The 26,324-nt window shown below is 34.5% G+C and overlaps 1 protein-coding gene across 2 annotated transcripts; it reads left to right on the top strand.

Annotated features, from left to right (window-relative positions):
* The first annotated feature begins 120 nt into the window (after positions 1 to 120).
* LOC123700902 (ubiquitin carboxyl-terminal hydrolase 8) lies at positions 121 to 23,174 on the top strand. 2 transcript variants are annotated; one of them, XM_045648275.1, is made up of 19 exons: positions 121 to 435; positions 510 to 740; positions 893 to 1,026; positions 1,342 to 1,504; positions 1,849 to 2,005; positions 2,671 to 2,812; positions 3,847 to 3,941; positions 4,757 to 4,876; positions 5,302 to 5,427; positions 5,800 to 5,923; positions 6,633 to 6,793; positions 8,024 to 8,107; positions 8,716 to 8,826; positions 18,689 to 18,819; positions 19,047 to 19,146; positions 19,426 to 19,551; positions 19,978 to 20,172; positions 21,303 to 21,643; positions 22,024 to 23,174. In XM_045648275.1, exons 1-19 carry the CDS (start codon positions 335 to 337, stop codon positions 22,124 to 22,126), a joined length of 2,745 nt encoding a protein of 914 aa, XP_045504231.1. In that variant the 5' UTR covers positions 121 to 334; the 3' UTR covers positions 22,127 to 23,174. The 2 variants fall into 2 exon arrangements, with proteins under 2 accessions (XP_045504231.1, XP_045504230.1); XM_045648274.1 differs by lacking the exons at positions 121 to 435; positions 510 to 740; positions 893 to 1,026; ... (8 more) ...; positions 8,024 to 8,107; positions 8,716 to 8,826 and adding exons at positions 16,412 to 16,724; positions 17,199 to 17,288.
* The last annotated feature ends 3,150 nt before the right edge of the window (positions 23,175 to 26,324 follow it).

Raw genomic sequence — 26,324 nt, forward strand, 5'->3', positions numbered from 1 at the left:
AAATATTTTAACATATTGAATGTTTTTCAATATTGTACTTGAAAAGATCCAAAATACAGTACTCCAGCCTATGGCTCGAATAAAAAAAAAAACATTTTGAAGTTTGAACGACAGAACGAATGACGTTCGAACTTCGAAACTTTGAACAAATGAACGACAAAATGTCAAATTGAGATTAATTATTTTTAATCCGTAGAATTTTTGTTTGTCTCTAATAAAAGTTTGCAACATTCCCAGTGTTTTCGTTTTAGATATCAAATGTAATTCCAAACGTCCTAGTGACTTTATATTCACTTATTTTCTTCCGTATCATCGTTGATACCAATTTCTAAATATGACGGAGACGCGTCGTTTACAACTCCATTTGGGGAAGTGTATAGAAGATTTAGACAAATTACACAATGTACCCGACTTAAAATCAAAAAGAGCAGCTTTGTAAGTATCTAATTAACAATAATTTACACATTTGAATACTTTTATAGTATCATAATTTTACCATGTATGTGCAGGCTATGCAAGACAGCCCAAAAGCTCTTTGAAAACGCTGAAGAAGCCCGTGCAAAGGGTGACGAGGAGTACTCGTACGTCTACTTTATGAAATACCTCCGTGTAATCGCATATATCAGTAAGGATAAAGAATATCTAAAGGACAAAACATACTTCAACAATATGCTCGGAGCTAAGAACCCAAACAAGGCTATAGATGCTGCTGAAAAGTTGAAAATGAGCCTGATTGAAAGGTGTGTAATAAAACCAATATTTAATAATATTGTGTGTAAACTATTGCATCATTGTATAAAATTTGATAACTGCACTCTATCAAAGAAACATGCACAAACCTTAAAATCTCATAATATTTTTCATATCTTCATCACATTATTTCTTTGTTAAGGTATGCTAAAGAGCAGAAAAACAAACGCCTGATGGATATACAGGAGAATGAACTGATCAAGCAGAAGATTGACGAAAATCGCAAGAAAGCTATGGACATCGCTACTGAGCCACCTCCACTTTTGGGTCTACCTGGTAATTACTTATATTTATACACATAATATTAAAAATTTATAAATATTGTATAATTTTCAGGTCAGCCAGATTTTTTAAGCAAAAAAAAAATGTAGAATTTTGAATTTGAGATAGAAACTTAATTTGCTACCAAAAGTATTGTTTGCACTTATAAAAATTTGTATAAAAGTGTGTAATCAATAAAATGTCACCAGCATCCTTGCCTCCAATTAAAAAAAATAAGAAATATAATATTGTAATAAATCATGTATTATTTTTAATCCATTGGAAAATCATTTATGCAAATTTATAATAATTCTATTGAAATATTTTCAGGTCCCGATGAAGTGACAATCAAAAGTGATCAACTGTATCAAATACTGAAGAATGGCAAGCTGAAGGTTATGATATTGGACGCAAGACCTGGCAATGATTACATTGAGTCGCATATTAATCACCCTGCTTGTATTAGTGTGCCGGAGGAGAGGATTTCACCTGGGTAAGTTTTATAATATGTAAGCATTATGGATAAGGAAAAATATGCAATAATCTTATGATTTTCATTGGAAACATTGTAATATAACATGTGTTACAACTAAAATATTTTATTGATTATATTGAAATACAAAATACATAATGTGCATGATTCCACAATGCAGCCAAACACCTTTTTTGCATGAAGAAAAATTAATATTCGAACTCAAACATTTATTTAATCAACTAGACTTTTAAATTTTGAAATCATCAAAATACAGAAAAAAAATAATTTACCACCCGTTTAGAGAGCATTTATTCATTATTATTGTAATATTCAAATTCAAAATAATTATATTTTTTTTATAGGCAATCAGCTAACGTACTAGAACAAAATCTACCTGCCGCGTCTCGGCCAGTCTGGGCTGAGCGAGCAAGTATGGATCTAATTGTTATGCTCGATTGGAGTAGCACCACTGTGATACCGGGGAAACCGCTGCATCTACTGAAGACTATTCTGCTTAAGGTATAACTTAGTGATGGAAATAATTAATTTTTAACTAGCATTCTTGCTTTTAAAAATTGTCAGGAAAAAAAGTAAATCTATACTAATATTATAAAGCTGAAGAGTTTGTTTGTTTGTTTGAACGCACTAATCTCGGGAACTACTGGTCCGATTTGAAAAATTCTTTCAGTATTAGATAGCTCATTTATCGAGGAAGGTTATAGGCTATATTTCATCACGCTACGGGCAACAGGAGTGGAGCCACGGGGGTGAAACCGCGCGGAGCAGCTAGTAAATTATATTTGAAATCAGCTGTAAGCCTGCAGCTTCGCCCGGATTATTTCTAATGCTTAGCAAATTCTGTATTATAATATTTGTTGACTATCTGCTTTTATATTATGTCTAATGAAAGTGTTCAATTGAATTATAATATTGGTAGTTGTTTTTAAATATATCACAAAAACGACAGACATAACAGTAGACTAGTACAATAAACAAAAGCACGAAGGGCGGCCTTATCACTATGCAGTGATTTCTGCCAGGCAACCACGGAGTTTTATATTCTGTATTGTCCATATATAATTGTTGCATTCTTCTGAAAGTTTTCTTTAAATTGTATCAAGTAAAAGACAATATCAATATTAATTTGTCATTTAATCAAATAAATTTACCCTCTATTCTCCCAGTGGGATATAAAAGTCCAATACGCAAGACAGCCTGTAGCGCTATGGGGAGGCTATGAAGACTGGCTGCTCAAATACCCAGCTTTTACCAGCAACCCGCAGGCCGTGCCACCGTCACAGGAGATCATGTTGGATGATATGCTGGGTAGGTATCTGATTAATTATTCGTGAAAAGGCCTAATTTTAGAGCCTATTTTAAATTATTTTGAAGTTTATTTCGTCGATATCCATACTAATATTATGAATGCGAAAGTAACTCTGTCTGTCTGTTACTCAATCACGCCTTAACTACTGAATCAATTTGCATGAAATTTGGTATTGAGATATTTTGATACCCGAGAAAGGACATAGGATAGGTTTTATCACGGAAATCCCACTATAAGGAGAACTATGCGGGTTTTTCTTTGACTGCGCGGGCGATGCCGCGGGTGGAAAGCTAGTAAGTGATAAAAAGATTATAGGCTATGCATTAAACACTAGCAGTAAGGGAAACTACAGTACTCCAAAAGTGATAATGCGCATAGAAATCTTCGTCACAATTCGGTAACTGTCATATTCCCGCAGCGTCCGAAGACATTATGTATATAGAGTGGTTAAATGCATTTTCTTCATGCATAATTTAGTAAAATTTGTTTAGTCAAAGGAAATACATTTTGGAAATACGATAATTAGCAAAGATTTGCATGCGCATTATTAATTTTGAAGTACTGTAAATCAGGTGATATTAGTGTTGCTCGCCAAAAAACACATTTAACGAATTAACAAGCGTGTTATTAAGGTACCAATAGCCATCAAGCTTTAAACCTTAAGATACCTATTAGTTAATTTCTTTTATATTATCTATGTCCCAATTTAAAAAAAACAAATTCGTTGACTTAATTATTGTGATGACCACCTGAGATGTTTTTCTTTTTTTCATATTATATACATTATATGGGGAAGGAACTGTCATCTTTAATACAGGTTACCTTCTCGGTAACCTAGCAAAGATGCCAGTCTTGAACCGATGATTGATACATACCTATCACTAAACATAATATGTACAACACCTAATGTATTTAGCTCTAAGGTTAGGTTAAGTTTGTTTGAATAAACGAATTTGAATTTGAATTTGAATTTGAAACCTGTGTAAATATTTTTCAAAAGATACAATTGAAAATGTTATTTTATTATTTTCAGGTGAAATAGATTATCCAAACTTGTCGGATTTGAATCCACCTACTCCAGTGACCCGACCCAAGCCTGGCGAGCCAGTTGTGGATAGGTCTAGTAAGGTACATAAATTATATTTTATTAAAGTACTGTATAATTTTTTTTTTATTGTGTGATAGGGAAGCGCTTGACCAAAATCTCGCCTGATGGTAAGCTGAGATGTGGCCTAAGATGGAGCGCGCTTCCCTAGAAGGTACCCGTTCACTCTTCGCTTGAAGGCCCCCATATTGTACTCGTCGGGGAACACATACTCAGGAAGCATGTTCCAGTCCCTCATAGTTCAGATGAAGAATGTCGATCCGAACCGCTTTGTCCGGGTACATGGAACGTCCACCATATGGCGATGCCTAGAGTCTGTGCGCCTCGACGATCGATGGAAGAACGGAATAATTAAGAAAAATAATTAATTAAATAATAATAATTAAGAGCATAATAATTTCCTTTAAAATTTTTTCAAAAGTTTGTCATGAATGTCTTATACGGCCATTGCTATGCAACTTCTTGTATTTATCTTCCGTTTTCATGTTGCTCGATTAATTCACTCTTTAAGAATAATTCTTTTTAATCTTGTTTCAATCTTTAAGAATAATTCTTGAACTTTAGATTTTTAGAATAAATTAAATAAAACGTAAGCAGTCATAAACTCTATAAAAGTGAAAACTTACTACTTTTTGTATTTTCACATTCTTGATTTTACGCAAGTACACATTATACATTTAGAAACTAAACTCACGGGAATCGGAAGACCGACTGTCTCTCACAGCAATTTAATTTCCATTGGAAATTATTCAATTTCCACGTTTCACGTTTTCACTTCAAAACAATTTTTTGTATAGCTCTGTTTCCCTCAGGTAATACAAAATGTTGTATTTTATAGACTGCGGCAGTAGAATTATACGCGGAACGAGCCCGCAACGTGCAGTCCATACTGGAGCAGCAGCAGATGATCGCAGACACGTCGCTCACGCTCGAGATGCAGCGGATCGAGGCGGAGCAGGTGACACTTACACTTACACTTTCACTTACACTTCACTTACACTTATAAGTTATAACTATAGCAAGGTATAACTATAGTTATAACTTATAAGTGTACTTAGAGTTAAAGTTACAATTACACTTAAGTTCTGTACTTAAACTTATACCTTTCTACACTTGCGCTTGCACTTACAGTGTCACTTGCACTTATAGTTACAATTACGCATAAAAATAGTTTGATTTACACTTACACCACATTAACACTTTCTCTGCATGTTCACTTATACTTACACTTTACATCGATAATTATAACTAACACAAACACCTACACATACTCAACATAAAAATCGGGATCAAATCTTACCAGATGATTCATGAAAATAGCAACAACAAATTCCATGTAAAAATAACATTATTTTACTAACATTTTGGTTATTTTCGCTACAGGACTGGGAGAAAACCCGTCAACAAAGCGAGACGGAAAATCGGGACGAGTTACGCGCAATGTACCAGCTGCGCGAACAAGAGATCATATCGCAACTGATGCAGTTGGAGAACAAGCAGTATGATATGGTGAGATACTTGTGCTTATCGAGATTTGTGAAGCCGTTTTTACGTAAATTAACACAGAAATCTGTACCAATTTTTAATTTAAAATACTAGCAGAGCGCTAGGTAACTGACTCGGCAGATGTAAAATTTTTAAGTGTCATAACTGCACAAAGTAATATTTGTTGCCATAATATGTTGAATTTGATTTATTATGCATATTTTTAACTTATATACGGATTGCATATTAAAAATATAATTATTATCGTATGAATTGCTTTAGTAGTAGCAAATCAGTGACAAATATTTACCATTTTACCAAAAACATGATTGCTCAGTTGTTATTCATTTCTTTTTTTTTATTTGTACAAGCAATTTAAATGTATTTTTTATCCAGGAACAAGAGAACCAATCCCTCCGTGAAAAACTAGAAGAGTACCAGCGTAGGGAACGGGAGGAAGCAGCCAAACTCGCTGAGAACATCACCAAAGTGCAGCAGCCGCCTGATGCTGATGTCGAAGGTATTATTATTATAGATTATAAATAAATAATAAATAACTTTATTGACATACAGACAGACAGATGCTAGATTTTTAGGTTTTAATTTAGTTTTTAAAAATATTGTGTATAACTCTGTTTTATAATGAAAGGGATTGAAAATTAGCGGCACTTTTAAGTGTATCTCGTTCGCTCGTTCTATTTTTTTTTTTTTTTGTTAAAAAAACAGTTGACAGACAGATAATCGACCCTATTTTTAACCTCATTCTTTAACGGACTGAGTAATAGTGAATTATATTCCATAAGAATATTGGTTTCTATATTATTAGGATATGTAAACGGTTTATGTATTCCTGGAATTTTGCAACGGCTGAACAAATTTAAATGCGAAACGACAATTTTTTTAAGACTTGTATGTCTTGTCTAAAAATTTTTAATCTTTATAAAGTTTCTTAGCGTAAATTATAGATATGTTTTTAAAAACATACACATATTATTTTATCCATATACATTTTCTTATCTTATATATAAAAATGAATCGCAAAATGTGTTGGTAAGCGCATAACTCAAGAACGGCTGAACCGATTTCGATAATTCTTTTTTTATTATATTCCTTGAAGTACGAGGATGGTTCTTATGTAGAGAAAACGTGAATATGTACCACGGGCGAAGCCGGGGCGGACCGCTAGTGATTTCATAAATTTCTAATGTATAACGTATGTTCATACGCAGCCGTCAAGCAAGCAGCAGCCCGTGAAGTGGAAGCGAAGCGGGCTCGCATTGCAGCAGTCACTGCTCAACGCCGTTCTCTTGACCGACAGAGAGAGCTGCTTGAAGCAGAGCGGAAGAGGAAGCTGGCTGATGCGAGGGATAAGAGGAAACCGCAGTTCAAGGTGACACATATTTTTTTTTTTTTTATAATGAATAGGCAGACGTTTGACCACGATCCCACCTGATGGGAAGCGGCGATGTGGTCTACTTGGATGCACGTCTGCCTAGAAGAAGCCTGTTCGCCCTCGCTTTGAAAAGGTCCAGATTGTATTGTGCGGGGAATATGGAGCTAGGGAGAGAGTTCCATTCCTTAGCCGTTTTCATTAAGAAAGATGACTCGAAGCGACGTGTTCTAATAGGAGGGATATCTACAACAAAAGGATGGAATCCCTCGCCACGTCTCGAAGTGCGGTCGAGGAATGGAGATGAAGGGATAAGGTTGACACCGAAAGACATGCCACCTCACGACGATGCTCAAGGCTCAAGAGACGAGACTCGACATATACACAAACATAACTCACGATATTTTGCCAGGGGCTATACACATGCACACACACGCATTTAATGCCCCACTAACAACCTATAAACTGCGAGGGGGGTTATGACTTATCTACACGTCCGCCTACAGCTCGCCATAATACGTGAGGAAATACAGTTGATACAAGCGAACACACGTATTCCCCATGTTGTCACACGTGTTGTATACACAACAGGAGCGCACTATAACGAGTAGTGCCAGGTGACAAGCATACATCGATGACTATAGCGTGTCACACGCGTATTATACACATACACTTGTCAGTAGCTCTCGTTCTAGGAGTGAAAATGCAAAACATCTAAACAAAACTATACACTATCTGCGATTATACAGGGTGTCCCACTGTTGGTATACTAAGCTCAAAGGAGGTTGTAGTTTTGCATACGCTGAGCACGTACAAAATACTTATAAAATTCCAGACGCATTTTTTTTTTTCAAATAGATGAATTCTTAAAACTATGTGTACACTGTACACCCATAACAAGCAACCCGCCCAACTTTGCCACCAGCACGTGAGCTATCGTTTAAGATTGTTTTAATAGACAAAATACTCACATTAGAGATGCGGTATATGCCGGCTGCGCGAAGCTAGAGAAGACATGTATTTTCAGGAAAAATTTTGCAAAAAATTTTTGACGTAATTTTGTTGTATAAGTATTTTTACGTGATCAGTGTATGCAAAACTACAAGTCTCTTCGCGCTTAGTATACCAATAGTGGGACACCCTGCATAAAAATTAAAAATAATTAATGTAACACATATTTTCTGCAGAACAAACTTTACCATTTTAATAATTCTTAATGTTTGAATGCAGGAAGAAGACACAGAATCGTTCGGTTCGGGCACTGACAGTAATTCGGCGCTCAATCGTTCGCAATCCTCGCCAAATATTGCTAAGGTAATTTCATTGTTATAAACTCTATTATTATTTATTATTATTATGAGCCATGGCTGTCCCACTGCTGAGCGAAGGCCTCTCTTCCCTCAATCCATTTCTCCCTATTTTGAGCAATTTTGCTCCAATCTGCTAAATGGGAATCAAGCTCGTCCCGCATCTTGTCCTGGGCCTGCCACGCAGCCTTTTGTCCTTGTTGGGGATCCACAAAGTGGTAATTTTTGTCCATAACTCCTCCGACATTCGGCAAACATGGCCAGCCCAGTTCCATTTCAGCTCAGCAGCTTTATGAGCTACATCGATGATATCTAAGAAATCTGAAATTCTTGTTAGCATTTCTTCATTGTTTTATTTTTATTGGAATTCATAAGATTGATCAGTTTATAATATTTAGATTTTTTATGAACGCTATCTCTATATTCAAATTCACAAATCTATATAAATAAAATGTATAAGTACGTTGGTAATGGCATAACTCAAGATTAACGGGCCCAATTCGGCTTATTTTATTTTTGTATGTTCGGTAAGGTCTACAAAACGTTTTAATAACTATTAAAGAAACTGATTACGACGCAAACAGCCAGTAATTAGTATATTTTCTATATGTATAGCTATCATCAGACGAAGAAGAACCAGCACCTCGGTTCGACCGCAGCACGAAGCCGGCCAAAATGGCGCCGCTCGCTAAAGCGAGGGACTTTCAGCCCGTGTGGGGGGATGTGGTGAGTGTTGCACTTACACTTAGAGTTACACTTACACTGACACTTACACTTGGAGTTAAAATTATACATATACCTACAGTTGTATTTGCATTTACACTAACTTGCAGTTATACTTGTAGTTGTGTACACTTGAGCTGTACTTGTAGTTACAGTTGCACTTATACTGACACTTGCAAAAACTAGGTGTTTTCAGCCTGTGTGAGGCGATGTGACTAATGTGTTTACACTTATACTTACATTTACACTTGGGTTATAGTAATATGTACTTGAGTAATACTACACTTACAGTTACACTTAAGTTATTTTGTTATATTTTATACACTTTCAGTTAAACTTGCTATAAGTATAGCTTACAATAACTTTTAAACACTTACACTAATACCGCATGAACACTTATAATTATATTTATTTTATACTAGCGGTCCGCCCCGGCTTCGCCCGTGGTACATATTAACGTTTTCTCTACATAAGAACCATCCTCGTACTTCAAGGAATATAATAAAAAAAGAATTATCGAAATCGGTTCAGCCGTTCTCGAGTTATGGAATTACAACGAAAAGTGGCATTGATTTTTATATATTAGATTTAATTATACATGAATTATACGACACTTAAAAACGTGAAAATTGCAATAACAGTTACACTAATATGACTGACACTTGCATTAAAAAGTTACATATTTATACTTACATTTGTAACACGCACTTACACTTATATCTACACTTTGACTTAATTACATCTGCATCTACATTTACATTTTCATATTAATTTACACTTTGAGCGTTAATAATCGTGTATTTTCATTGAACAATTTAATCCTATTTGTGTGTGCGTATTTGACAGCTGTTCGCCTTGAAATTATTAATTATGAAAGACAAAAACTTATGGAAAAATGTCGTTCTACATATTTCTATAACAAGATGTATGGTTAAGCTGTTTATCATATCTATACTAATATTATAAAGCTGAAGAGTTAGTTTGTTTGTTTGAACGCGCTAATCTCGCGAACTACAGGTCCCATTTGAAAAATTCTTTCGGTGTTAGATAGCCCATTTACTATTTACCTACTTATTAAAAGTTTAAAAATTTACCTACCGGCCGAATTGAAAACCTTCCTTTTTTTGAAGTCGGTTAAAAAGACACTAAACTTTTAAAAAAATATTATTCCAACCTATTCGAGTATCCAACGTATCGTGATTTACTCACAGACAAATACCTTTTTCTCATACATTTTACGTGGGAGTAATACACACGTGTCCAAAGCAATTGGTGAAATTTTGACGAAATCTCAAATCTCATTAACACGCTCCGACGCACGTGTCGTGTGATTGCTACAATAAAATTCGGTTTTGACACCTTTGTATGGTAAATTCACGTGTTCGGTATTTATTTGGTGGCAATCTATACTAATATTATAAAGCTGAAGAGTTTGTTTGAACACGCTAATATCAGGAACTACTGGTCCGATTTGAAAAATTATTTCGGTGTTAGATAGCCCATTTATCGAGAAAGGCTATCTATCATCACGCTAAGACCAGTAGGAGTGGAGCCACGCGGGTGAAACCGCAGGCCACAGCTAGTAAATGAGAATGAGTACTCGGGGACTGCCGCGGTAAAGCTATTGCATGCGTAGACTGAGAAACTAATAGACAAAGGTACTCTGTAACCGCGACTGAGACAAAGATAGTTTGTCAATGTATAAGTTGAATGTTGCCACAGTATCCGAGCTCCCGGATGTTTTGGCAAGGGTAAATATTTTTAGGAGCAATTAAATAAAACCAGTTATGAGATTTTTCTTTTGTCTTTATAATCAACTAGCGGTCCGCCCCGGCTTCGCCCGTGGTACATGTTTACGTTTTCTCTACATAAGAACCATCCTCGTACTTCAAGGAATATAATAAAAAAAGAATTATCGAAATCGGTTCAGCCGTTCTCGAGTTATGGAATTACAACGAAAAGTGGCATTGATTTTTATATATTAGATTTAGTAGATACTTACAAAAAATATAAGCAGATTGATTATTGATGACGAAACACATTTCTTACTTTTTCATTGGCTTGTTCATATTTTACAATATTTTGTGAGAATCCAATCTTTTCTACCACTTCGATCCATTAATTACGTAGGTCTGGATCATCTGGAAACAAATCGATAAACATAGGTTAATAATAATTAATGCTCGCAGGTAGTTCAGGTTCTCTAAAATTATAAGTGTAATTTTATGTCAATCACAATTATTACTATGAGAAATAATAAATTAAAATATGTTTTCGATGCCGAAGTCTTCCCGAAACACTGGGTTATTATGGGATTTTATATTCATTTACCTTCGAGTTTCGCCATATTGTCAAATCAATATTTTTTTATTGATGATCGGGGTATTATTTTTCCCGACACTGGCAACACTTACTTGTTGATGTTTATAGGTTATTGAATGTAAAAATCGATATTACGCTAATATTTTCCTTGTTTTAACGCGACTTGTTGTTACTTTAGGCTAAAGTATAAATAATCATCACTGAGAAACTATAAATAAGGACAATAAACTCGTACTTACGCGTGAAAAGACACAACGGCAATTTTCTTCTCACTATCGCTTATACATGCAATAACACGACAACGCACCATTCTATTTACTTCGATGTCTATATTAAGATAATTTCACCGTCTTTTCAATGTACTCGTATCGATTTTTTACTAAATAATATCCAAAATTCGAACACCAAGCACGATGAAGGCACGAACTGTCAAAGTTTGTTTCGCAACTCAAGTTGCGGATCTTGAAAAACAGGTTACACACTAAGGGACAAAAAATTGGGTATTTGTGTCTTTGTCTTATGCATTTGTTATGGTATTTTCGCTCTCTTTCTTGTGTAAGTGAGAAAGGTATCGTCATTGGGTCTATTAGTTACTCTGTCTACGATTGCATGCTATGCCTTCAAGCCACACCTCCGCCCGTCGGAGTGGGGAGCGTGAGGTTTTTTCGTTACGGAATTTCTCGATTCGGTCCCCGCGCTCAAGACCCGCAATAGAAGCTATGCAATAACTAAATAAATAGTAAAATGCAATATAAAATAACTACAATGTTCTTACCTTAACTGAATTACAATATAGTGGAAATTGATGAAGTTTTTTTTTTTAATTCAATCAATCTATTATCAGCTTGTAACGATATTTATGTCAGATAGGAATAAAGCACAAAGTAACGACCATATTAACGCGTTTATTGGATTACAAGTACGCACTCAGTGAGCATCACGTTTGATGGTCACATGTGATCTGTTTGATATTATTTATACCAAATTTTCTGTGTTATGTATGTTTGTTGATTTTCATAAAGTAGGGTTGAAAGAAATGAACGTTTTCAGTTTGAGTTTAGCATCCTTAAATGTGTGTGGTTGTAAATCACAGAACTTGACAGTACACTGAATACTGAATTCAGCATACTTAATACTGAATTCAGCATACTGAATACTGAATTCAGCTGAATCGATTATTTTTAAAGCTACTGCTTGACAACTTTGTTTATTAAGAGATTTACGTGTTCTTAGAACAATCATATAAACTCAGTTTATTTCATAGAAAACATACAATGTGGGAACAAATTAGTTCTGAGGATTTAATATACGATTCCATAGCACACGTGATATAAATCGGAATTACAATGTGTTTACGAAGCGCTATATTATGAAAACGTGCGATAAATTTCCGGTGATCGTCACAATATGTCCCTTTGGTGAAACCCTGAAAGTAAATTATTGGATTGTAGTCTGATCACTAATGAAGTCTTAAAATTAATTGTTTCTGTTAAATTTCATATTAATATATTATCTATAAATCGTTCAAATAGAATAATAACAATTCAATTTATTATTTTAAAGTGTAAACAATTGTGGGTGAAGAGAATCTAAAAGAATCAAAGTCACAGAGGAATAAAAATGCAATAAATTCATATTAATCTTACATATTATTATGTGGAATATTGCTTTGCGGCGACACTAATCCTAATCCGTGCTGGACAAGCTCATGTGTCAATTATAAATTACCAACGATCATCATTGGACTAGAAGCGTCTAGAAATTACTTAATATTCATATTATTCAGTCATATTGAAATATTTTTCAAGTATTTAAATACATACTATTATTATAAATGCGAAAGTAACTCTGTCTGTCTGTCTGTTACTCAATCACGCCTTAACTACTGTACCAATTTGCATGAATGATTTGGTAGAGATATTTCGATACCAGAGAATGGACATAGGTTAGGTTTTATCCCGGAAATCCCACGGGAACGGGAACTATGCGGGTTTTTATTTGACTGCGCGGGCAATGCCGCGGGTGGAAAGCTAGTTTAAATATATTTTTAAAAATTTTCTGGCAACTAGACAAAGTAAAATAAGTTACAAAATTTAGCTTGCTGTTTTGGAGTTTCTTTTCTGCTATGTTTAAACGGTTTTGTTTTCAATTTTTATATTTTTACAGTTAATTAAAGCATGACTTGCTCAGTCAATTGAATCTGATTTGTATTTTGAAATCTAAATTATTCATAAAGATATATCCACTGTACCACAGCGCAGATAATTAAAATAGGTACTGTAGGCGCATAGCAATCTCACCGCAACACACGTGACTTTGATTGTGCTAATACGCTTAGCTCAACATTGTGATTTGTCGGGTTTCATACGATTTTCGGATGTTCTCTCACTTCGTGTTCCTTATTTGGGAAAATTGAGATAGGACACTTTTATTGAATCACGTAAGAAATTCCTCTTTTTTTGGTGAGCTTAGGAGGTCGTTGCTTTCTTGACTTACACTTCTTACTTCTTATTACTCCTAATCAAACTCAAACATTTACTCATTCAATTAGACTTCTTTTAGAAGCACTTTTGAATTGCCATAACATAGTTTTACCAATTACCACCGATTCGGAATTATATTGCAACATTACCATTATTATTTTTCAACGACGGAACATACATCTCTATCTAAATTATGCATTACAAATTTTGTTTCTAACTTTCCAATTGTAGGATTATTTTCTGGTTCGTAAAAAGTACTAAAACAAGTTCATATATCAATGTTATATTGATACATCATCTCTAAATTTCCATACACGATCTACAAGTCATCAATCTTTTCTTACTATCCTGTTGTTAAGGAATACAATACATGCAAAGTGTATACCAACTTCAAAGGAACGTACGTATGGTCCTCTTAAGGGTCCGTTCACACAGATCGGCTCGGGGAGGAGAGCAGATTCTGATCACGTTGAAAACAGAGTTTTACTATTTGTGATTATGATTATTGTTCCTTTAACTCCTCGAGAAGCAAAGGGCCACTTAACTATTTGTAGTAAGGTATATTTTTTGCATGTGCATTGCTTTTGTCATTAAGAATGTTTGATCGCGCTCGGTGTGAAATACGCTCAGCTATTTGGCTCTAAAAAGCGTATACGATCCGGTCTGTGTGAAAAGAAAAATAGGCGCCGCGTCGATGCTCTCCCGGTCTGTGTGAACTGACCCTTATAACTGCCCGTCACCCCTCGTCATCGACATATCCACTTGATCACGTAATACTTGGTACAGGGGAAATCCGATTTTCTTCAATGAAAGGTTCTTGAAGTCTCCCGTGCACTTTTAAAGTCAAGGAAACGGTTAAGGGCTGGTCTATAGGTTTATAAGAAGTTGTTATATGAAATGATGATTAGGATGTAGGTAGATTCATAAGTGGTCAAGCTAAAGTTGTATTTTGTTTTCTTATTCTTAAGTAAAATTTCACCACAACGCTATAGATGACAGCAGCTATGATTGTCAAAACAGAAATGCATTAATAGCATTTCTGTCAATAAATATATATTTTTACTAAATAAAAATAAAAAAAACAAAGTTATAAAATGTTACATGTATTGCATAAGAAAATTAAATCTAAAATGCCTCTTAAGTCTTAACTGATGAACTGGCATACAATATTAATTAATTTTCGTTGGCTTCTTATGGCCATCCATAGACTTATAGGATTATTAATTTATTATATATTTTATCTTTGGATAGAGGAAAATTGGTAAGTACGTAATAGCAATTGATGACAACATTTTAATTTTTAACACAAATTATCTATATTCTTTCTTGTATCCTAATCTAATTGATTTTTAATGTGTGCATTGTCTTGCTTGTTATGGGATACAGAATTAAATTTGAAAATGATTTATGAAAACTATATGGTAAACCAATAAAATAATTTTAAATAAAGTAAAAAAGCCATTTTCTACATATTACTGTGACAACAAACAATGTAAATAAATCACTTTTCAATGCCACCTTCTAAGAAGTATACAATTATGCGATTTCAATGTCTCGTTATTTAATTTTTAGCTATATGCATTTTTTTAATCGCGTTCATGGAATAAAAGCAAAATTATAAGCGTTATAAAGGTCAGGAACAAAATATTCGATGGCCACAATCAATGATGGATAGCCTAGAAGTTGGCGTAGCTAGATTCAGATAAGCAACACCTTGACCTCTAGCTATCCAGCTATTTGCTATTATTAGCTGTTTTACGGAAAGCGTGCGTGCTAACTTGCACTATGGCTGGTTTTGACAGAAAGCTAAAGCCATAACGTATATACTATAGGTCATTTGGAATTGCCTATAGGTAATAGTGTTAATTGGTCGCCGAAGTGGGGTATGTCACGAATGCTGAATTGCTTCTGATATTGTTAATCGATCTAACGAAAAGATAGACGACAATTTGTGTAAATTGCCACCGATATTGTAATACTCCTTGACTTCTTATAATATAAAGGCGTCGATCACTTTACTTACTGTACGTTTTTTGCTACAGCAAACATTAACTAAATTAAAATGATAGTAATTTTTTTTTAACTTTCGATTATGTTACTATGATATTTGTGCAGTATATAACCGCAAAAAAATGTCCTGAAGATTCTTTTGAACCAAAAAATTTTAGTGATGATTACATTTTTTAGGATGAAAAAAGCCGAAATTTAAAAATGCGCACAAAAACGAATGTCAAACAGAAGCTTTTCGCATCAGTGGGTTTGGGTAGGTAATCGTAACGAAATGTAAATATTGTCCGCTCAGCGCGGGGTGAGGGGTGAGGCGCGTCTCAGTTCGCAAACATGTGAAGTAACGCACCAATCACTTGCTGTAGGGTGACGGGCGTTTCGGGTTTTGGGGGATAAGGACATGTAGTTATAGGGGGATGATTTTGAGGACTGTGTAAAAAGTTTAAGTAGGAAGTTGTTTTTGTTTCTCTGAATTGTGGACGTTAGATTTGGGTTTTATACTCATAAAGTGGTAACGAATTGTCTATCCTTCAGAATTAGGCTGTTTAGACGTTTTTCTTCTGTAATTTAAGTAATAATGATAAAATATATATATTTGTGATACTTTAATTTCACGTGATTTATCCACAATTATGTATCCACACTTGTTAATTAAATTGTATCAGTCTGTACGCAACAATTTCACGCAAAAAAAATGCTAGGCCAATCCAGAACTAATGCCATTCAATATTTGTACGATCAGAGTACTAATACGGCTTAACAATCGTATGACGTGCTCACCCCAGCCAACCCCAGCGAGGGAGGTGGGCACAACAAGACATCCCTTCAGTCCTATCACAACTATGCTCACGGAACAACGTCTTACGATCACGCACACAAACAAACGTGTCCGGAGAAAAGTTAAATTATTGCCACTGTAGCTTTAACAAGTTTTTATTAAAATTTAATATAGTACTAATTATCGATAATTCATAAATGTTGCCGAATGTACTGGCTATGGTATTTATGTTATATTTAATTGTGCTACTCGTATTGGTCTTTCCTCTATCAAAGTACAGGACGGTGTTTTAAAACTCGGTATTTAAAAATGTAAGTAACTTTTAACTTTTAAGTTGTATTTTTTTATGAAAGTATTAACAATTACATTAATTTAGACATTGGTGCCTTGTGGGGTATTACAAACGTGGGGGTCATTTCTAAATATGATATTATTCAGTGTTATGAATTTTGTATAAAACAAGTTGCGGTTTTAAACGCCTAAGAAAATATGTAGGTACTCCCATTCTACACGTGGATACTAAAGGTATCCATAGTTAAAATATCATTATTTGTTTTGGCAGTTTTTCCATTTATACGACTACAAAGTATTTTTTTACTGTGTATTTTAAAACTATGTGACTTCAAGTACATAATATACAAAACATAACACATTTTTAGAAATACCCCTTTTACCCTACGGCACTTTATTTTAAATCTAAACATTACTTAAGCTAAAATACAGTCATGTTATTAAATCGAAATGAATATTATAATAATTAACAATGGATTTTGCGAACCATGCAGCCATGCATGCGGCTGGACCCACTTAGCATGGTGTACAAAGTGAAGGTCAGGCTAAAGCATTCGCATAGCATCATATGGCTCTTCAAACGTGTAAGTAAATATTTATTTTACTATCAAATAAAAGTGAAAAAAAATCTAAGTTTTAGTTTTGTTATGTAGAAAAGCAATCACAAATAGAAACTGTAAAAGAAAATATGCTGATGTACTGTGAAAACTATACGTTAAATAAATGCATTAGGTCTCATTTCAGACACTATTTAGTGCCCAATATACTTTTATTACCTTTTAAACAAGACTTTTCGTACGAATAAATCTTTGTTATTGAGTTGAAAATTACACTGGAGCAATTTGAATAATTTCACGATATCAAACTCTTCATAGTCATACATGTTTTGACATAACTTCACTAGTTGGGGCTCTGAGAATAAATAATGCAAGGCTCTGCCAATGTCCCCTTGTAATTAGTGTGACGGTCTTGTTTACATTTTGTCTGGCAGTTAGTTTCACTTTTGTTTTTTCTTCCCTATTCAATTTTTCAGTTCTACTTGTGAGTATTTCGCTATTTTTGTGATTTTTTTGCTATTGGTTATTTTTTAATTATATTTCAAAATTTTATGTATTCTGAAAGCAGTAAGACAGTAACAAGTCATAAAAGTATTTCACTAAACTTATTTAACAAGATAGACCGCGGGTAAAACCTAGTGATTTATAATGCGATACATACAGTACGACAAGGCAGCAGGTAGGCGGTGGATGTAAATCAGTTTACACTGCAAAGGTTAAGGTCGAGCTAAAGTACGTGTAATCATATAAGGTTTTATTAGAGACGGCTTTTCACGGCGACTGTACGTGTACACTCGATATGTAAAGATATGTTTATTCAACTTGTATTTCATTTTTCTATTCGACTGTACCTTACTTATGTTTGTTAGATTGATACATATAAAGATAATACGTCGTTGTGGTGATGTAGGGTGGCCAAAATTCTAAAAAGAATAAGTTACATAGAATTTCACAATATGTATTTAGTTCGCAACCGTACTTCATATAAATTTAGTATTGTAATGAAAATTGATTAATCGGCTTAATGTGATATAAGTTTAATTGTATCACGATACTTTGAAAAGGTTTATTTCATTACAATTTGAACTTGAACGGCTGATCAAATACGTACACACTACTAAAAAGCATATAAATAATATTCTTGGATCTCATATTTTTTTTCTTGTTATCATAGTCTATTATTTTGTTCGACATATAGGTATGTATAAATTATATATATTGACTGATTTATTTCAATCAAACATAGATACTATTGAACAGTTAATATATTTCACTACTAATTAATCAACTTTAAAATAACTCAATCAAACAAAAAAGCCGCACACACAAAATGACATGTACACAGAAGTACAATGACACGCATAATCACTTATCTTTTTTAATAATTTTAATATGTTCGAATGGGAGTAATATCGTTAATATTGCAGGGTCGTGGTCTAACTGGCCTCAAGAACCTCGGTAACACATGCTATATGAACTCAATAATACAGTGTTTGAACAACACGGCAATTTTAGTAACGTACTTCTGCAATGGACAGTACTTGGAGCACGTTAATAGGTGAGTGTGATAGTATAGAATAGTAGATATTATCTAGATGTGCAGTTCTTTCCTTGAGTCTTAAGGGGTAACCCGTTTTGCAGATCCAAATACTAACAACGTTACTACGTGTAGTTTAAACCTTTCTAAAATTAGTAACTTTTCGAGCTACATATCCCTAGTACATAATTAATAGTTAATTAGTAGAATAAATCTCAAAAAATGTAAGTTTTTCCAATTTGTGTCAGATCGCATAGCACGCGTGGGGCGATCGCGGAGGAGTTAGCGGCCGTAGTCCGCGCGCTCTGGTCGGGACAGTATAGATTCATCGCGACTAAGGATCTACGGGTGAGTGGCAGTTTTTTTTATTGTTGTCTTATATTTTTTTTACGTAGGTATGGAAAATTTATTCATGTCATCCGGTAAATTTGCTATGGAAAAAACATTGCTTAGTGCATATGCAGTATATATGAAGGAATGGTGTATGTTCAATTGGTTTCTTAATTTCTTTTTCATTAAAAATTATTCTTGACGCGTCCAAAAAAAATGTAACTTAAATTTTTTTTTTGAAGTTACTCGCAATTTTTTGTAATTTTTTCACATTTTTCACGTATTTCTCTTTCACAGAACGAGGTGGGCAAGCACCAGCGCACGTTCCGCGGCAGCGAGCAGCAGGACTCGCACGAGTTCCTCACCATACTGATGGACTGGCTGCACCTCGACCTGCAGTTCACCATCAAGCCGCCGCTCAAGGTATTAGAATATGTTGTGTTTTTTTTTTAGGTTTTTGGTGTTTTATAGGTTTGTGGGTGGTTCGTTAGAAGTTGGAAAGGATTGCAGGATTCTATGTGATTGTTTTTTACTTGTAAGATATTTTTTTGAAATTACATATGTGGATGATTTGTTCGTATGTTGGAAGCGATTGAAGATGTGTTTTTTGTGATTGTGTATTTTAACTTTTTTTTCATTTGTTTGGAAGATATGGAAGAGAAAATTTGAAATTTGAAGGTGTTAATTTTGTGTTTTTATTTCAGTTTCACAGTTTCTTTTTACAAAGTTTGAACATATGAGGATGATTTGTTTGAATGTAATTAGGTTGTAGATGACGTGATGGTTATCTGATGAAATATGTAGTTTATAACTTTTTTTTTAATTTTTTTTTGTTTGTTTGTGTGTCAGGAGAGCCTGGGTGCGTCGGAGCGCGCGTGGCACGAGTACACGCGGTCCCGCGAGAGCCTCGTGCTGCGGCTCTTCTACGGACAGATCCGCTCCACCGTGCGCTGCACCGTGTGCGCCGCCAGCTCCGCTACCTATGACTCGTTCTCCAACCTGTCGCTGGAGCTGCCGCCGCACGCGGCGCGCTGCGAGCTCGCGGTACGAGTGACACGACACGTGGCACGACACGTGACACGACACTTGACACGACACGTGACACGACACGTGACACGACACGTGACACGCTGTGGAACAACGTGCCACAACATGTTATACATCGCTACACAATTACGTGCCACAACATGTTATACATCGCTGCACAATAACGTGCTACAATATGTTATACACCGCTGCACAATAACGTGCCACAATATGTTATACATCGCTGCACAATAACGTGCCACAACATGTTATACATCGCTGCACAATAACGTGCCACAACATGTTATACATCGCTGCACAATAACGTGCCACAACATGTTATACATCGCTGCACAATAACGTGCCACAACATGTTATACATCGCTGCACAATAACGTGCCACAACATGTTATACATCGCTGCACAATAACGTGCCACAACATGTTATACATCGCTACACAATTACGTGCCACAACATGTTATACATCGCTGCACAATAACGTGCCACACTATGCTCAGCCACGCTGCGCAATAACGAGTCACAATATGTTATACCACACTGCACAATAACGTGCCATAACATGTTATGCTACGCTGCACAATAACGTGCCACAATATGTTATACCACACTGCGCAATGACGTGTCACAATATGTTATACATACCTTTTTTTTTATAGTGGGGAAATCTTCCAAAGATACCCACGGCCCCCGGGGAAGGAGCCGTGGGTTATGTCGGATTCTTACCGACTAAAACCCCACTGTGTTCCGTCGAGCCGCTTTAATGAGGGGGCCGCGGGTATTTGTTAGAATTCTTCCGCAACATGTTATACATACCTGCACAGTAACGTGCCACACTATACACCGCCATGCTTTATCAATCCATAACATGTTATGCCACGCTGTGAAATTTCGTGCCACGTTGCACTACACCGTGCCACGTTGACATGCCAAAAAAAATTGCTTCATGCCACGAAATTATGTGTTCAGTTTGTTTTTGAACTATTGTCTGAATCTTCTAATTTTTTAAACTAATTTCATACCAAATTTCATGAAAATGTATACTGTAATTCACATGAAAGCCTAACATACACATTCATATTTAAAATATCCATACGAATTAAACTATCACTCCCTATTTCCCCCACAGGACTGCCTCAAACTCTACCTGAACGGGGAGACCATCCCCGGTTGGAACTGCCCCACGTGCAAGGAAAAACGCGACGCCGTCAAAAAACTAGACATATCTCGCCTCCCGCCTGTACTCGTGATACATTTCAAGCGGTTCTACCTAGATGCCAAGGATTATATGTGCAATGCGTATAGAAAAAGACAAACATACATAGATTTTCCTCTGGAAGGGCTGGATATGGGCCAATTGGCGCTAAATTGTCCGACGAATGGATACAATTTGTACGCCGTGTCGAATCACTATGGGTCCATGGAGGGGGGACATTATACGGCGTATTGTAAGAGCAGCGTGTACGGCAAGTGAGTGATTTTTTTTTAATGATTCATGGTATTAAAATAAAAATAGTGAGACAGTGCAATAAAATAATAAACTTGGGTAGTCTTATTAATGTGACAATAAAAAAGGGTAGTGTTAATGTTATTGATATAGCATTGATATTAATAACATCAACACTACCCTTTTATTGTCAGTAGTGTGTAAGTACATAATATAGGTTATTTCATTTACTGGTCATCTAGAAGTAGTAGTAGCCACCTGCAGCATATTAATACGTATTTAATATTGGGTCAACATTAATAATATCCTAACAACACAACGCCATCTAGCTATTATGGTTGCCAAATTTTAGGTTTCACATTTAAAATCTCTGATAATATTATGAATAAATTCTTCATTCCAGATGGTACAAATACGACGACCATCTTGTCACGGAGATATCGCCAAGTGAAGTGAAGTCTAGCGCCGCATACATACTGTTCTACACGTCGTGCGACCGCACGTGAGCACACGTGTGTACACGCCCTTATAACGCGCAGGCGGGAAACTATTGTGGTCTGCTGTGAACGCGCCCTTATATAACTAAAGTGGGGAAACTAGTGTGTACGCTCCTTAATGTGGAGTGCTCGCGCGTGTGTACACAGCTTTGAAATATAGAATGATTAGACTGAATGTTGTGTGTGAACACGCCCTAATTTTAAAAACAAGCGTCTGTGTACGTTCTATTGAAAATAATGATTAGGTGTGCGAAAGGTATGTGAACAGGCTCTTATGTTAATAGCACACGCGCGTGTGCACTCTTTTGTATAATAGGAAATTTAAAATTTAAAATTATTTTAAATGTACAACGCTTGCGCTTCAAACAACGTATGTGAACACCTCTCAATGTCAAAAACGCGCGTGTGTGTGTCTTCTTAAAAAATATAACGCTTAAACCTATGTGTACGTGTCCTTATGTCGAATGAACGCGTATAGACGCGAAGACCACGTGGGTACACTTCCTTATTTAAAGTACACACGCGCGTGTGAAAAGTATAACGCTTAGATTGCAAACAATGTTTATAAAAGCCTTTATTGGGTACGAGCATAGTGTGTGCTAACCTTTATGGGTAAATCACGCTTCGCCTTAAGTGTATTAATGTGTATTATATTTGAAAACTATGAGTCGTCTATACACTCCAAATATCACGATATTATTAAGAGTGAACGTGTTGTGTGAACGCGCCCTTATTCGTAATGAACATGTGTCCAAACCAGTTATACCTTTAAATATACCCTAAGAGCTCTAAGCAAATGTGTACACAGCTTTATTTATAAAGTACGCATCGTGTATAGACCTTTATTTAAAAAAATAATTGTCCTGAAAATTGTTCGAATTAATATCAATTATCCAATCATAATAATTATAACTTTGAAAGTAGTAAATCTCTTCCATATTTAATTCTAAATAAACTACAAATCTAGAAAAGGAATTGCTTGTATTTGGTATCTATACATACACCCTTATGGACCATTATAGCTGAAAACCCGCTTAAGTAATAAACATAAATAAAATTTAAACATTCTATAAATAGAAAAATATTTTTTCAACAGATTTTTTAAATGCAGACTTTTTTTTTCATTTTATTAATGCTAGTTGCTCATCGTATATAAATAAAAAAATCTATTACTTATTTTTATGGCATTCAAATAAGCATATTAAATTCCTGATTCAAGATTCACTTTGTATGGATTTAAATATATTAGTACAAAATAGGAAAATACCACCTGTCATATTTACATTAACAAAATAAATAAATGTATTACACATGGCGTCTTCCTCACAGAGTCAAATTGCTTTCAAGATAATTTCGATTAAGGAAGTTGTGACTATATTAATTAATTTTAAATAACACATAGCTTTGGTCAATTGTGTTGAAATCGTCTTTTTCACTAAAAATTATAGTTTTAATTATAATAAAAATAATAGATATTGTCTAAAGGCTATTTGGGTCAATCAATTTTTAAAGGTCCCGATCATAATTTTCTCGTATTTTTTTTTTTACTTAATTTTCAGCATTTTACTGTTTCATTTAGAAGATAATTCTTCGTAGATTAAGATTATATAAGCAGCAGTGATGTTGATTAAATACATTTGTGGATTTAACTTCACGAACCGATCTATTCACGGGAAATAATGTCCTTTGGACAACTTACACAATAGTACTTTTTAAATGTTAAATTCCCTTAAGAATTAAAACAAATTCTTCTAATATTAAATAATAAATAATATTTTGATATTTGTTCTATTTACAACCAAAATACGAAATATTTTTATTAAAATTGAAACGAATGATGTCTTTTGAACAACCAAATAATGTTTCATATATAAAAAAGTTTCAGTAAAGCGGAAATAGTGATATTTTTTACAAAAAAACTATTAAGGCGAGGTTGTTACGTATCGTATTATTGATTTTACTTAATTAAAATGAACTGATTCTCGATAAAACTGAATGAATGAAGTATAATGTGATTTTCATATGGGGACATCTTAGTTGTAGTAGTAGCGTCTTGATTTTTGAAATGTTAAAATTACAATTAAACTAGACATAAAATCGCGTAATAAAAATGTGTTCCCGAAACAGCCGAGTAATAAACAAAACATGAACTATTTAACTGTTAAAGTATAAGTTTTATATAATTATTGTCCTAGGGACAACCAAATTGTCCATGGTACAACCACTTTGGTTGACCAAGTGACTGGTTGTCCGCGGGACATTTTTTAAATTTTGTGCCGCCAAGCAAATACTATTGTTATTTTATATATTAATCTCAGCTCACACTAAAATATAGACGAAAGCGCATCTCGTGTAGTATAATTGATAACAATGCATCAAGTACTTACGTTTTAATCACAGTTGTCTGACGGACTGACAAAAAAGCCACCCCACACTCACCAACAACGCTCGGACGACTGTTGCCGTGATTTTATGCAAATCAAAGTGGCGTTTGAGCCCGACAGTTAATTATTGTGTTTAGCTTGTTGTTTAGGAATCTACCGCGCCATATGTGTTTTGGTTTCATAACTAAATTACGGTTGTCTGTGAGACCTGTGTCATGTAGGTGATTTATGGGGACAAAAGTAAAATGCCTGAAAATCGTATTATATCCAATAAAAAAAAATGATTTGTATGTTTGGATGTCAATAATTATGTACTGAAACAAGGAGTGTATTTGGTATTTATGGTCGTGATAGTATGTGTTCGTGATGCGAAGTTTGTTAATGCATTGTGGCATGGGGACAAATGTGATAGTACTGGAAAATTGCATTTAGTCCCTCGACAACCATGAAACAACGCACAAATTAATAAAACAAGTAAAATATTGTTCGCAATAATGCTAGAAAATATTAAAAGGAATATTATTAAAACGAATTTAACTCTTTATGATTTCATGTTTATTAATTATCCTTCAGGGACATGATCCGTACACGTCGGACCAATAAAAGTTGATCGACCCATTTACAAATTATTTGTGATAAATTCATAGGTACAAAGGCTAATAATCAAAATCAAAAATCTATATTTCTTACTAACCGTGTTTAATAAAATTTATATGTGCGCCATATTGATTCCATAAACTATAGTGACACAAAACTATAGTGAAAAACTATAGTGAAAAAACTTAGTGTCAAAGACGATTTCATAAAATTTTACAGTGCCACAAACTTATCTGACCCGGTGGCAAAAACTGGAACTACGTGCCGCCATTTTGAAATGCCACATTTTCACACTTTTCATACAAAATATTATTTTGTTTAAATAAAAAGAAATCGACATCAGTGACACCGTCACGGGTCAGATAAGTTTGTGGCACTATACGTGTAAATATCGCTGTAAAATGCTTTTTCCGGTTCAAAAATTGAATGTAAAAAAAGTATTTATTTTTCAAATGATTTAGATATGAATGGTTTTGGAAAGACTGAATACATGGTAATGTTTAGGTTTTGAGGGCTCTAGAATCTACAAGTTTGTTACATAATATTCATAATGAAGACTAATGTTTAGTTTATTTGGAGATTGTTATCATTATTTATACGCGGACGAATGCATTAGACTTAAATAATTAATATAGTACGTAATTCACATTATAACGTATGTGTAAAGATAATTAATTCCATAAAATCGTTCTTGATGATAAATGTTTAAACCTCATCAATATTTATAATTCACGGTTGAAAGGAAAGCGGAGCAAATTATTTGATTTCTTTATAGCCGCATTTTTCTGTAGTTGTTACCCTATTTCTAAACGTAAATTATATGAATATTTTATTTTTATGTTTAAATTTTTTAAGTTAACGTTGACTCGAAATAGTTTGTCTGTAAGCGACGTTTAGTTCAAAGATTGTTGTGTTAAGCCTTAGCTAGTTTTATTTTAAAATTTGATTTCCAAACGGGTGTTGCGATATTTTTATTGGCAACACTATTATTTGCGCATGGTAACATTGGTGCCATCTATCGGGAAACGAATGATATTTTTGTAAATGTTTCGTTTGTATGACCCATTTGTAAATAGCATTACATAATAACTATTGTGTATACTTAAGAGGAAAATTTATTAAATTCTTTGTTAATACGCTGTTTTTTTATTTTACCTCCCTTGCTATAGATTTATCTAGAATTTAGAACTTATCCTATATGGCCCGTGAGCCAGGTGCAAATTTGG

Source organism: Colias croceus, chromosome 20 (assembly GCF_905220415.1).
Source record: "Colias croceus chromosome 20, ilColCroc2.1".
In the NCBI taxonomy this organism is placed as follows: Eukaryota; Metazoa; Arthropoda; class Insecta; order Lepidoptera; family Pieridae; genus Colias; species Colias croceus.